At 46.1% G+C, this 15,000-nt stretch overlaps 1 protein-coding gene across 17 annotated transcripts in view; it reads right to left on the minus strand.

Moving 5' to 3' along the window:
* The window catches only part of Galphao (G protein alpha o subunit), a 154,875-nt gene that overhangs the window by 100,601 nt on the left and 39,274 nt on the right, over window positions 1–15,000 (minus strand). Inside the window, exon 1 of one of the 17 annotated variants that reach the window (XM_043017647.2) lies at window positions 13,224–13,737. The exons of the other annotated variants lie outside the window; for them this stretch is intronic. Within the exon in view, the coding sequence (XP_042873581.1) occupies window positions 13,224–13,341 (118 nt within the window). The 5' untranslated portion in view covers window positions 13,342–13,737. Of the gene's footprint in view, window positions 1–13,223; window positions 13,738–15,000 lie in introns of those variants that run through there. 17 annotated transcript variants of the gene reach the window in all.

The following is a 15,000-nucleotide window of genomic DNA, read 5'->3' on the forward strand; positions in this document are numbered from 1 at the left end:
CAGGCGATTCGTTTGAGTGTTCGTTCTTTTCAAAACACATCAACTCTCCCCCCCTCCCTATCCGATTGTAAGGTATAAGTGTAGGCCCTTTAATTAACCTCTCTTACGTCTAAAGAATGAATGTGAAACCGAAAAAAGACCTGTAACCTTCCAAATCTCTCCCCTTTCCATGCCTCATAATCCCTTCTAAAGCGCTCAGCCACAAAACATTTATAAACAAGAGGATTACAGGAGCTTCTAAGGCGGCAACGCTAACAACATCCGCCTTTATGGCCACAGCAATTACCAACATTGGATTAGGAAGCCAAAGAGTGAGACAAGTGAAGCAAGTCGTGTAAGGTGAAGACCTACCGTTGAAGGGGGCGTGTCACAACAATCGACGAAACCCTACCAACTCCACCCTCGCCCTGTCCCTTCCCCTTTTCCTCCTCCTATGTCTCTCTCTACCTCTGCCCCCCGCCCCCTCCTCTCTCTCTCTCTCTCTCTCTCTCTCTCTCTCTCTCTCTCTCTCTCTCTCTCTCTCTCTCTCTCTCTCTCTCTCTCTCTCTCTCTCTTTCCTTGTCTCTTGTCTCTTTTACTTTCCTTTCCCCTTTCCTCTCCCTCTATCTCCCCATAACTCTTCTCCTTTCCTCCCCTCTAATGCCTACGCCCCCCCCCCCTTTCCGATTCCCCTCTTTTCCCCCTCCCCGCCTCCACCCACTCGCCCCGTACCAAGACTCCATTCACAAGTATCGCGCCGGGGAATTATATGCCATCTGATACTAATGAACGGATTATTATAATGGAGATCTGTGGCATAAGGGTGCCGTGAAGGGGATCTGGTGTGGGGATTCCAACCTATTTGAACAAACATCCGTCTCTTGTTTACCTTGGAGCATAAACATGTTCTTACAGAATCCTGATATTTCCCGATAGACTTTATCGGAAAATCTGTGATGTTACATAAGCCAGTGAAGCGGTATTGATAAAATGAAACCATATAATTCGTCTTTTCTTTATCTATTACAATCTATTCTTTAAATCTATTTCCATTTTTTTATCGTGCGAGTTGCGACTCCCATGTGGCGACTCTACTTTGCAAATCCGAAAACAATTCACTTACACCAGCAAGCTATACAGTCCACAGCCTAATGCGCGTTACGAAACGACAGCAGGGCGACGAAAACCATCAACGACCACAAGCACGGAAGCGAAAAGTGCGTGGAACCTTGGGGGGGATGGGGAGGGGGGAGTGGAGAATCTGGTGGAAAGGGGGGGAGGGGCGAAAGGTGCGTAGACTCTGGGGGCGGGGGGAGGGGGGCGACCACGCATGGGATCCTTACGTGACCGCTGCCCGGCGCGGAAAGTGGGCCGGGGAACACACGCGGTCGAGCCTCATCCGATGGCCCATTATCCACAACAGTCTCCTTCTACACGTTATCTGCGGAAGAGCTGAATCAACGGCTATGCGCTTCATTTCTTTTTTTTTTCGATATACTCTACGTGATAATTGGTCACGTATTTGGCTCCCCTCCCGACCACGGCCACTGTAGGACACCCTCTTTCCAGTCCCTGCGCCCCTTGCCCCGACCCCAAAATCCAGCGTCACTCGCCTTCCCTTCCGCACCCAATACAGGCCTCAGGTATGTCCTCTAACCTGCCATTACACCCATGCCCGCCCGTCCACCCGCCCCCAGGGTATAGCGGCTACTCGCATATAACGGACACCGGTGTCCCTCTCACTCCACGAACTGCCTTGTCTTCGTGCGTCGCCCATGCACACCTTACATGATAATGCTACTCTTCTACCCAACGCTCCTTACCTTCCCTGTCCCTGTCCCTTGCCCTCCCCCGTCCCTGGCCCTTGCCCTTCCCCCCTCCTTCTGGTCTGTAAAGCCCCACCCTCAACATACACATTTCTTCTACACCCACTGTAATGCAAGCCACCTCCCCCCCCCTTCCCACGCCAATCAAACGAAAATGCTGATCAATGGCGATGGATCACTGTCCGGGTGTGATTAAAAAGATCAGTTTTAAATATGAGTACAGCGATAATACTGATAACATACTGATAATAATGTAAAATAACTTGACGCAATTTCTCTCTCAAGTCGTGGATCAATAACTTTTGCATACAGGTGCAAAATCTTCGTCTATAAAATATGCAAAGCCCTTTCATTACCAGCGCCAGACACTTTCATGATTCATCCTAACGAGGAATAATTTCTCAAAAACGGCGGAGCTCTGCGGACCAAAAGAAAAAAAAAACGACGATTAATCATGACAAACAAAAGAAACGATTTAACTTACATCTCCCATAGACATGTAAATAGCTTAATTAATGACAAGGTGAAAATGCGCCGTCATTGCCATCCTCCAGTACGTTAAGGGAAGGAAATTTCATAAATAAAATGAAATTAAAAGAAAAAGTCTCACTCGGGAGCAGCGACAGACCCCGAAACAAACCTGTTTAAGTAACGCCAACCTGTCGTGTTCAGCAACGCACGCAGAACTTGGCCTTAAGAAACACGTGCGCTCAGAACAAACACGTGGACACAAACAAGAAAAGCCGCGAAGCGCAAACTAGAAAAGAGAGACACAAAGAAGAAAAGACGGGAGAGACAAACAAGAAATAAAGAGAGAAAGACAAACAAGTAAAGACAAGAGAGAGAGACACACACACAAACAAGATCTCCAGAGGCAGAGACAAGGTGATGAGAAAAAAAAGGTAAATACACGAGAAAAGAGAGAGAGAGAAAAAAAGGGAAGAGAAAGGGAGAGAAGGGAGAAAGAAACGCACACAGGCAACAAATGAAGAGAGTATCAGAGGGGAAGAACACACAGACAAGAAACAAAGAAACGAAGATAGGAAAAGAAAAAAGAGAGAAAAAAAAATAGTTCCGTGAGATTGGAAATGTCTGCACCGAACGCCAGCCTTGGTGCATCCTCCGCAGGCCTCTTGTGACACCTCTTGCGGGAAACAGATGGCACGGAACATGACACGGTGTGACACAGGCGACATACACCATGCGCGTAGAAGCTCATCCCATCCTTTCCCTCCCCCCTACCCCAATCTACACCCTCTCTTCTCTTTCTCTCTCTCCCTTTCTCCCCCTCCCCCTCTCTCTCTCTCTCTCTCTCTCTCTCTCTCTCTCTCTCTCTCTCTCTCTCTCTCTCTTTCCCCCCTTTCCCCAGGGCGTGTCATCGACTACAACCCAGGGATCACTGTCTTTCTCTCCTCCCCCCCCCCCTCTTCCCTCCACCCCTTCCCCACCATCTCTCTGTCCCACCTACCTCATAGCCTCATCCATCCTCTACACCGATAACGAGAGTACTATTTTCATATATAACTGCCAATTTCTCTTTGATTTCTTCCAATTCCTCACAGCCATTTTCCCTCCGTTTTTCCCCAATTCCTCATTAAGAGAGTTCAAAAAAAAAAAAAAAAATTTCCCCTCCGCTTTCCTCTAATCCCCCCCCCCCCCCTTTGCTTTCTCGCTATTCCTCCTTATGAGAGAGTAAATAATCAACCACCTTGCCCTCTCCGCCCCCCCTCCCCCTCCCCCCTTCCTCGTCGTCTTTACCTTCGCCCTCCCTCACTCCCTCCGCCGGTCCGAGCGTGACACCCTTGACCGACTTGGGCGCGAACGACCGACAAGGCAACCGGAGGGACGGCTCCTTATACGCTTTGCTCGCTCGGTAATGAACGGGCTGGGTAGAAGCGAGGGGGTAGGGGTAGGGGTAGGGGGGTAGGAGGAGGAGGGGAGGAGGAGGGGGTAGGGGTAGGGGTAGGGGGGTAGGAGGAGGAGGGGAGGAGGAGGGGGTAGGGGGGATAGAGAGATGGAAGAATGGGGGGGAGGGAGGGAAGGAGGGATGGAGGGAGGGAGGGATAGAGAGATGGAAGAATGTGGGGATGGAAGGATGAAGGATGAAAGGGTAGACGGATGGAGGGAGGGGGAAGGAGAGGTGAGATGAGGGAAGGAGGGGGGAGGGGGAGTGAAAGAAGAGAAAAGGAGGGATGGTTATGAAGGGAGAGCGTGGAAAGGAAAGAGAAAAGGAGGGAGAGGAAAGGTGTGAGGAATGTAGAAAGAGGGGAGGCAGGTGAGGAGAGGATGGTGGGGTGGGAGGGGAGGGGAGGGGAGGGGAAGGGAGGGGAGGGGAGGGGTGCGAGGGAAGAAGAACAAGGAGGTGGAGGAGAGAACGCGGAAGAGAGAGGAGACAGAAAATGACCGAGAGAGCCAGAATGAGAGAGAGAGACCGAGAGAGGAGCGAAAAGGTGAGAGAGAGAGAGAGAGAGAGAGAGAGAGAGAGAGAGAGAGAGAGAGAGAGAGAGAGAGAGAGAGAGAGAGAGAGAGAGAGAGAGAGAGACAAAGACAGAGAGAGCGAACGCGAGAATAGATGAAAAACCGAGGAAGCAAAACCAGAAGAGAAAATAAAACTACGACGAAAAAAAGAAAGAAAAAGAAAATCCAACAATACCTACCACCCTTAAACCTACCTTCCCAGAAAATGAAAAACGAGAAGAAGAAGAAACCTCCTCCTCCCCCCCCCCCTCCACAGCAAGGGCTTTCAACCTCCCGCGAGAACAAACCCTCACCAACCCCAAAGCAAACACCACGTCTCGCACACCCACGCCGCCGCAACCGCCGCCCCTCCGCCAGCCACCTCTCGCCGTCGCATTCCTCGCCAAGCGCTCGATTACGCGACTCGGAAACACGACTACCGACACGGCCTTCCAGACCATACGTTCAGCTTCCCTTGGCTGACCATACAAGGCTCAGTTATTTCCTCGGCTCTGTTCCTCCCCCTCCCCTCCCCCTCTCCCTTCCACCCTTAGCATGTTTCTTACCTCTCTTTCATTTCAATTTTTCTTCCTCATTCTCATTCTCTCTCTCTCTCTCTCTCTCTCTCTCTCTCTCTCTCTCTCTCTCTCTCTCTCTCTCTCTCTCTCTCTCTATCTGTGTGTGTATCTGTCTTGTGAGCGCGCGCGCTCATGAATATGGCTCATGGCTCTTATTTACTGCCCACAGCCGAATGCCAATCACATCTTTACATGACGACCTTACATAGATGTAATGACGAAGTTACATAGCGATTACAGAAATCCTTCCTATCGTCCGTGGATTTCGTAGTCTGCCGCCGAATTACGACCTCCTCCTAGCCTTACTCTCGCTGTCAACGCACTTAACACCTATCAGGTCCCTCTTAGTGACAAGATCTCCTTATCGGTTTCCTATTCACTCTGTCCGCCATCACGGCATCGATATTCATCCTCGAGAGCCCGCAGTGGCCAGAAGTAGGTGGTAGTGCGTCCTGCCTCGTCACACAAACATCCACCAACATCGATCTGTAAGCGAGAGCCTTCTCCCGCCCCTCCTCCTCCTCCTCCTCTTCCCCTAACTCCTGCTGCTGCTCTCGCATCTCCCTTCGTCAGTTTCCTATCCCCTCTCCGCTCCTATGATGGCGTGATATCCTTCCTATCTTGGAGTAAAGGAGTTAGGCGTCCCCATCGCCGAATGAAGGAGATGGAAAAGGAAGGAGGAGAGTAACACGCTTAGGAGCCGAGAGCGCGGTGCTGCCACATCTCCAACGGACAGATGTGGAGTTAGCGGCAGATCGATTTTTCCCGCGCCGTCTCTGTGCGTGCGGTTGCCGCTTCTCTTTCCCTCTACTCTTAATTCTAAATAAGGAAACGTTGGTTATTTCGAGGGACATTACTTTCCTAGCGTGTGCCTTCGATGGTAAAATGGAAGAGGGATTTTAAAAATCGAATAGATTATTGATATAACAGAAATGGTGAATAAAAGGGCACATCCACACACCACGGTAACGGCATATGTTGTGTACATCCACACCAGGCAAGAGACGGAACAATCCATTTCCTTGAAAGTTCTTCATTAGTTATCGATTTAATGCAGCGAGCATCTCTTATGATTCCACTAACTCCTCGTCAACAAGGCTACAAATACATCGTGGACTTGTGCAGTTTCCACACGCTGTCCTTAGTTACGTTCGGGAGGTGTGATGCGAGGAGTAGACTGAGCTTGATATATATTCACAGACTTCAGGCTTGAGGGACAACGTATAAATGCGACTACCCAACTGGCGACAATTCTGTCCCTAAATCAAGGATTTTCGATACATTCTCCGCCAATTTACTGCAGGCACACGCCATTCTCTACAAAAATGTTCTATTTTCAGGTACGATTTTTTTTCTTTCAAACCTGGACAAAAACGCAAGTTGTACGACCAACGAATTCCCGCCTTAGATGCTACATTCATTTGCAACCCCCACTAAAATATGGGGGCGAGGTGGAGGGGGTTTTGCAACGACGACCTGGCAAAATCTGTCCCCACTTACTTGCAGAGGGTAAGGAGGGGACAGAGGATCAGTCAGCGGAGTAGGGCATGTGAATGTACCCGCTTGTCCGCGGAGTTTGCAAATATTCCTAGTCTAGATTCGACTGCGATCCGCATGGGTTTCCGTGAGGTGATACAGCATGTCTGGCCGAGTGGACTGAAGGTGCTTGTTGCTCGTCACACCAGTACGTATCTTTCCTAAGCAGAGAAAGTCGTAGATTACAGGGCGATTCATGACGCCAACCAGTGCCCCGGTACCCCTCCCACAACACGTCGGTGTGGGTACCTGGTGCCAGCCGCTCGTCGATTTGGTTTCCTGCCTTACTACCGGATTATGGAGGAGTAACGAAGATCTTGCTCTCGCCGAGGCAAAGAGGCATCTGGCTCCAGCTCACAAAAAAATCTTGACCCGTCTTACTATCTGACGTTAGGCTCAAACTCCTCGCTTTTTCGGCAGCGCATCTTAAAACCTGTCTGGCCTTGGCTTTAACACTGTACAGAAGCAACTTATGATCTGGCAAGTAGATACGTGTGAAGGTACCATGAGCAGGCACGGTCCTTTAACCGTGCTTGCCTCCCTTGGTCCTCCACGTGCAGGTATGCCCCGAGGCCCCTTGCCCCGAAGCGCCCCTGGCTATTTCGACCTTCACAAGGGGCGCTGACTGAACACCCCCCGAAGGTGTACTAGACTGCAGGAAAACGTCTCGACCTTTGACCCTCGACGATTCCTCCCATGCCCTGGGTGACGACTGCGGGCGAGGCTATAAATACGTCTCATCTCATTACCAATTCATCTACATGGAGCGTACATCTGTCTATGGTTGTGAGTGTCGAACAAAACGGAGATTCTCATCGCATCGCCGCATTATGTTGCACGTTCTAAGTTATTCGAGATCAAGACACGGACTGCATGATTATAAGCCAACCCCGTCGACGCTGCCGAGTGTGTGGGCCGTGCGGTGTGATAACTGTATCGCCAATGTGTGTGAGGACTGTGTAGCCTTCGCATGTTTGGGGTCTGGGCTACTTCGTTGAGACACGGTCGCCCTGCAAAGAGCGCGGGCGTGTGTATGGAGGAGGGTGAATGAAAAAAGGTCACACGGAGTGAGTAAGTGTGAGGTTGTGGGAGCAGGACAGGATGTGGAGAGCAGAGGATGTGTTATCTAGGACGGAGGACAGTCCTAGAACCTCGCACACTTGTTTCTCAACAAGTCACCAATGCCCAATCTAAATGTCAGCACTTCCTTGTAGCTCCTTGAACGCACGAGGAGAAAAGTGGTGGGAAGTGACATAGGGAAGGCGGGTCGTACCTGTTAAGGGGGAACTCCGACCGGGGTGCCCTTCTTCAAGGAGGAAGTGTCAGGCCACTCCCTGCGAGTCCCTTATTCCTGCCCGGGACCCCAGTATTCCCTGAAGCATAACCAGAGAACATCGCGCCCTGTCCTCGATAGGAATTCTTCCAGAAAGCCTCCTGGGAAGCGCCAGAATTTATAGAGTCAGAGAGTTAAAGCACATCTAGAGACTGACGGGGCCGTGGCAGGAAGGGATGACAAGGCCCTCTGGCGTTGCCACTTGTTCCATTTCGTGACGCCCTATTTCCCCTGCCGGTGCCACACAGCCAGATGACAGCGCCCACCTTCATCCGCCTCCACCCACGAGCGCCGTCTCAATGCCGCCCCCTCTACACATGCACGCGTCTCGAAAGTAAACACTGGGGGTCATATGGACGGGTCATACGACTGCCAACCTCACTCCCTGCCACATATACGCCCCCACCCCCCGTCCATTCCCCTGCCACTGCCCCTCCCAGCCGATGCCGACCCCCACCCCCGCCCCCACACCGCGAGGAAGCTGCAGAAGGCGAACAAGAGCTACAAAAATAATCATCGGGCGGTCCATCACCCACCGAGCGAAAGGGGGGGGGGGATGTAAGGGGCGAGACCCGGCTATGTACCCTTCGTGAAAGTAACACCAGTAACATCTTCCCTACGTTAGGCTTATCAATGATGGACATCAGTGAATAGTAGTGAAAAATATGAATGAAAAAAATTAGAGAAATACACTAGTGACAACTGCAACACGACAGAAGTATTACCAGTGATAGCATTGCTGGTTCCATTTGAAAGAACAATAGCAATGGTAGTAACAGTAACAACACTTAGCAATAGCAATAGCAAAAGCGAGAGTAGCAGTAACAATACTAGTAGTAAGAGTAAGAGTACTATACACATTCTACTCCTGAACACACACACACACACACACACACATATACCCCTCTCTCGTACCAAGGGACTTCCCGAGGCTGACCTGAAGGGCCTCGCACCACTCCAAGGTCAAGTCTATGTAACAGGAAGCTGAATAACGATACGCCGAAGTGAGACGCCGGTTTGTTATAGAAGGATGCAGCTTGTGTTACATCACGCCTTGTGTGCAGGAGGGCGAGGGGAGGGGCGGATGCACGTAAGCACGTAGATATATACATATATACATAGACATGTATACGGACGAAAATATACATGTATATATATATATACACACACGGAGGGAGGGAAGAGCAAGGGGTGGGAAGGAGGGAAAGAGAAAGGAAGGAAATAGGAAGGAAGTAGGAGCGAGGGAAGGTGAAGGAATGGAGAAGGAAAGGAGAAAGGAAGGAAGTGGGATGGAAGTGGGACGGAGGTGGGAAGGAGAAGGGAAGGAAAAGAAATGGCTAGGAGAAGCAGGAATGAAGAGGACAGGAGAAAGAAAGGAGAGGTTCAAACACGGATGAGAAAAGAGGGGAGTGGATGGGAGGAAGAGATGAAAAGGGGAAAGGGGTAGAGGAGGAAGAGACCCAAGCACGAAAAGACGAGGGAGAGAAGGACGAAGAGGAAGATGTAGACTAGAGATGTAAGGTGAGAGGAGAGAAGACGAGATGATGATGATGATGATGATGATGATGATGATGATGATGATGATGATGAAGAGGAGGAGGAATAGGAACAGGAGAAATGGGATATATGAGGAAGAGAAAGAAGGAAAGAAGGAAAGAGACAAAGAGAAGAAATGAAGGGAAAAATCAACCCATTTCTACTTCCACCAAACACTTGCATGCTTCAGCCCCGGCCGGACTCGAACGCACACGAAGCCAAGAGACTGTGCTCGAGGGTTCCTGTTGCGAATTACAACAGAAATGTGAGAGCCAATCGAGTTAAATGACGTTCGGTGACACATTTAGGGTGTGTCCGTGATCCCCGGCGGCCCGCAGATACGTGTTCATAAAGAGGAAACGACACCAATCTAAGAGAGACGCCATAAACCCACTCTTCTGGCCTGAAGGCTTGCACATATATGCGATTTGTATCCATGGGGGAACGGTAGATGCGAGTGAGTGGAGTGAGTGGAGTGGAGTGGAGTGGAGTGAGTGGAGTGAGTGAGTGAAGTGAGTGAGTAAGTGGAGAGCAGTGGATACGAGTGGAGTGGAGTGAGTGAGTGGGCCGGTATGTGGAGTGAAGCGGAGTGCAGTGGAGTGATTGAGTGGGCCGGTGTGTGTGGAGTGAAGCGGAGTGCAGTGGAGTGATTGAGTGGGCCGGTGTGTGGAGTGAAGCGGAGTGCAGTGGAGTGATTGGGTGGGCCGGTGTGTGTGGAGTGAAGCGGAGTGCAGTGGAGTGATTGAGTGGGCCGGTGTGTGTGGAGTGAAGCGGAGTGGAGTGAGAAGAGTGATTGAATGAGTGGAAGACAGTGGAGTGGAGTGGAGTGGAGAGGAGAGGAGAGGAGTGGGGTGATTGAGTGGGCCGGTGTATGTGGAGTGAACGGAGTGGAGTGAGAAGAGTGAGTGAATGAGTGGAGAGCAGTGGAAAGGAGAGGAGTGGAGTGGTAGAATGGGCTGGTGTGTGTGGAGTGAGGAGAGTGAGTGAGTGAGTGAATGAGCAGAAAGCAGTGGAGAGGAGAGGAGAGAAGTGGAGTAGAGTGATTGAGTGGGCCGGTGTGTGTGGAGTGAAGCGGAGTGGAGTGAGAAGAGTGAGTGAGGAGGTAGAGTGAGTGGAGTGAGTGAATCCCCGCTGACGTTGCCTGGCAGTAAAACGAAACAACTCGACCCTTTAACTAAACTATTCTAACTGATAATTGGGATCAGTTACCGGCAGTTTACAGCACACACCCCAGTCAAACAACCCTCGGGCCTTCTCGCCTGTCCAACTTAGCAGTCAATACAGTCGTAAAAAAAAAATGACGAAAACCACAAAAACATACTTTATTTACGGTCGATTTTTCAGACAGATCCGACACAGCTTTGAATCTTAGTTCGTTCCTTAATTGTTTCAACATCTAGCACATGCTGTCTCCGCTCTCAGCACCTGCAACCGCTACAGGGCTCTGCACATTGCAACCCCGCGTAGAATACGGGTTCTCATGCGTTCTGGTCAATGCTTTATCTCACACTGCATGTCAATGAACACGATCAACTAGAGCAACAATGAAGATGAATTCGGCCACCCTGGCTGCTGGGTGAAAGAGGCAGAGAGGGATTCCGAGATAGTGTGCTTTCTTTCCCTGTTCATTCTCCTTTCTTCTTTATTCCCTCTTCCCTCGTTTCTATCTCTATTTCTCTCTCACAATGTGCATTTATGTATAAATATATAAATATATAAATATGTATATATGTATATATATATATATATGCGTATATATATATACATAAATACATATATATAGATAGATAAATAAATATATATATATACATATATATATGCATATGTATGTATATATATATATTATATATACACACGTATATACATATATATAACATATATTTATACATATAAATTATATATATATATATTATATATATATATATATATATATATATTATATTTATGGATGTATATATATATATGTATTATATATATATATTATATGTATGTATGTATGTATGTATGTATATATGTATATTATGTATATGTATAGTATATATATATATTTATATATATATATATATATATTATATATATATATATATATATATATTATATATATATATATATATGTGTGTGTGTGTGTGTGTGTGTGTGTGTGTGTGTGTGTGTGTGTGTGTGTGTGTGTGTGTGTGTGTGTATGTGCGTGTACATAAATATGTATATATGTAGATATGTATATAAATATATACAGATATATACACTTATACATTTATGCATACATATATATATATTCTATATATATATATATATATATATATATATATATATATATTATACACAATATACAAACATATACATTTATGCATTTATATTCATACATATAAATATATATGTAAGTAAATATATAAATATGTATATATATATTCATTTTTCTATCTATATGTATAAATAAGCAAATGTATATAATTTATAAAAGCAAATATATATATATGCATATATTTTTTTTATGTTATATATACATATAAATATATATAAATACACACACATATATATATAGATATATATATCTATAAATATATATATATATATATATATACTTATATAAACATATATAGAGTTTTATAAGAATATTCATATATACATACATTTATATATAAATATATGTATCTATATATAGATATATATATATTTATATATCTATATATAAATATATGTATCTATATATAATGATATATATATATAGTTATATATGCATTTATATATATATATATATATATATATATATATATATATATATGTACATATATACATATGTATATGTATATATGCACAAATATGTATATATATATATTTATGTATATATATCTACATATACATATATTTATTATATATATACATATATACATTTATATATATAATATATATATATATAAATGTATATTATATATATAATATAAATATATATATATATATACATATACATATATAAAGATATATAAACATGAACATTAGAGAGAGAGAGAGAGAGAGAGAGAGAGAGAATGAGTGTGTGTGTGTTCCTTCATATTCCCTCTTAGTGAATTCATAAATGGCCTTGAATCATGCCCCCCCCCCCCTACACACACAAGACTGCTTACTGGTGATTCCTTCCCTGCTTTCCAGCGGTCGTAATTGCCCCTACACCACGGTCTTGCGGCCTCCTTTCTCTTTACCTGTCCCTGAAGCCTGTTCTAGCACCCTAACCTAGACCTTTGATTCTCTGTCTAACCACCTAGCTTTAGGATCCTTGCTCCCCCTGGTTCTACTCTTTGCCCCTTTCACGCCCTTTGCCCCTACTAGAATCCTGATGCTGCCGCCCCCCCTCCCCCCGGCCTCCCTCCTCCTTCCCCTGGGAGATCTAACACCATGGAATCCCTGAGACACAACCTCCTCTGCGGTCTTCCTATCCCCTTTCTCCCTCTCGCTGGCCTGGCTATCCCATCCCTTTATTCCTCTCCAAAGTAAGCTCCTGACATCGCATGCCCCATCGGCCAGCTGCCCATGCCCCCACCACCCCTTCCCCGACCCCTTTCCGAATCTGCCCCTCCCAAGTCAGCTGTCCCAGCTCCAGTGCTGCTTAGCGAGCTTTCCCTGTCACCCTCCAGATGGCACCACCCACGCTGCCCTCGCCAGAAAGTCGGCGATGGAGTCTTGTGAACGTCTTTCCATTTCTCTGTTTCGGTGTTTTCTGTAAAGTGTAGTATTAATAACGTAACCGTACAAGGCGGCCTCATTAACGAATTTTGTACTTGGGTGACCACGCCCATCTGGGTGACTTGCGCATGATTGTGCCACGCCAGTTGTGCCGGCGCCCGTAAGATGGGCGTCCAGCCCGAGGCTTCCGCATCTCGGTTCAGGGCACTAGCGTAGCGTTGGCCGCCCACGAATAATTCATGGAGTTCGCTCCTTTAGCAATGCATAGCCAATGGCGCCTTGATCCCTTCAGATACTTACCCAGTAGCAATAACTTAATATCTTTGGCAGCCTGGATGCCATCCTCCTTCAGGTGCCTCTCGATCTGTTTGCTGCGGGCCTGCGCGGCCCGCTCTTCCGCAGACATGGCACAGCCCATGGTCGCGGTGTCGGGTGGCGCTCCTCACCGACCTGGCTAGACGGTCCTACCGACCTCCACCACACAACACAGTGGCAGCGCCACAACTGTACCACACTACACCACTCACACACACACGCCACGGAAGAAGGGCAGCGAGGATCCGCAGCTAAGCCTAGCGCACTGCACACTGAGGTGTGTAGCTGCGCGCACCCTGCCAGCCACCACCATCTCGACCCACACTCTTTGATTATCACTCGATGTTAAAACGCTATCCGATTTTTCCCGAGTATTTGTTCGTTTAATATCAACTCGAAATGCACTAATGTAGGTTCTAATGTAATCAATATATCTAAGTTTTCTTTAAAAAGTAAAATATAATCATGTTATTATCCAAGTCTGGTTGTTGAAGTACCCCCTCGCTTGTGAAGCGCACGCGCACCGATCGCCACGCGCAACAGTTTCACATGCGGATTTATATTGCTAGAATTTTCCTGACCCAAACATGACTTTTATGGACGTGATTATTTGCAGTAGTATGCAGAAATCCTTATTTATTCATCGTATATCAATCATTTACAGAAAGACACTCCATGAAGCTATACGAAAATAGGTGTTTATAAGTGAAATGAGCATCAGTAAGGGCTGGGCAGCGCAAGAGTGTTACCACCGAGGAGGCAGTAGTTTATGCCATACGAAAAGGAATATTAACCTGTATGTAATTATTTCATATATAATATTTGTACATATATAGAAGAAATAACTTCAAGTACAAGACTGTCAAGTAATAATAATAATTAGAAGCAAGATAACCGTATACGTTTATTTTCTGGGAACGATAATACAACAAACAATCGATATTATTCTTCTGCACCGACACATTCACAATATTTCCATTAATTCTGACTGAATATCTTTTTTAAAAATTTCTTCTTCTTGGAAAGCAAATAGCGTGGATCTCCAAATTCACAATCTCACGTTACTGTTATCCCAATTACAACGATACGTTCCATAAAACCCCTTAAAAAAAAGACTTTGGTAACTTTTTTTTACATCCAAAATTATCAGAACCGCTTTTCTCATGCAAAACGATATGGCAAAACTTGACAGTAATTCGATGAAAATCGTTAAATCAGAGGCACTGCCAGTACAGTTAGCTCTTGGTGTCTTGTCAGTGACGTGAACTATTTCAAAGTAGCACTGACAAAAAATAAATATCTGTAAATACCTAACACAAGAAGGACATGCGTTGTAAAGCTAAACTACGAAGAAAATCAGTGCAATACATTTAACGAAGGTTCTTCCGAGGCTAAATTTGTCTTTTCCAACAGAAATATAAATGGAGATACGGCAGGGCCATGATAACATGTTCCTATTATCTTATCAGGAATTAACCTCTTCATGAAGTTTAGTCTTTAAAAAAAACGGCTCTCGAATTAGTTGCTAGAAACGCCACATCTTCTATATGTAAAGTTAAATGTTAATTAGGATACATATGGATACACATGGTTGAAATAACATGATTAAGGCGATGTATAATCAGTTTGTCTTAAAGAAAATTATTCACTAATGAAGAAAGGCAACTCCTCATTATCTAAGTAGATATGAAGTTAGACGAAAGTAAAAATTGTGTATGAATGCGTGGGTGCGTGTGTGTGTGTGTGTGTGTGTGTGTGTGTG

Source organism: Penaeus japonicus, unplaced genomic scaffold (assembly GCF_977035675.1).
Source record: "Penaeus japonicus unplaced genomic scaffold, GWHDUDI00000001_assembly GWHDUDI00000016, whole genome shotgun sequence".
In the NCBI taxonomy this organism is placed as follows: domain Eukaryota; kingdom Metazoa; phylum Arthropoda; class Malacostraca; order Decapoda; family Penaeidae; genus Penaeus; species Penaeus japonicus.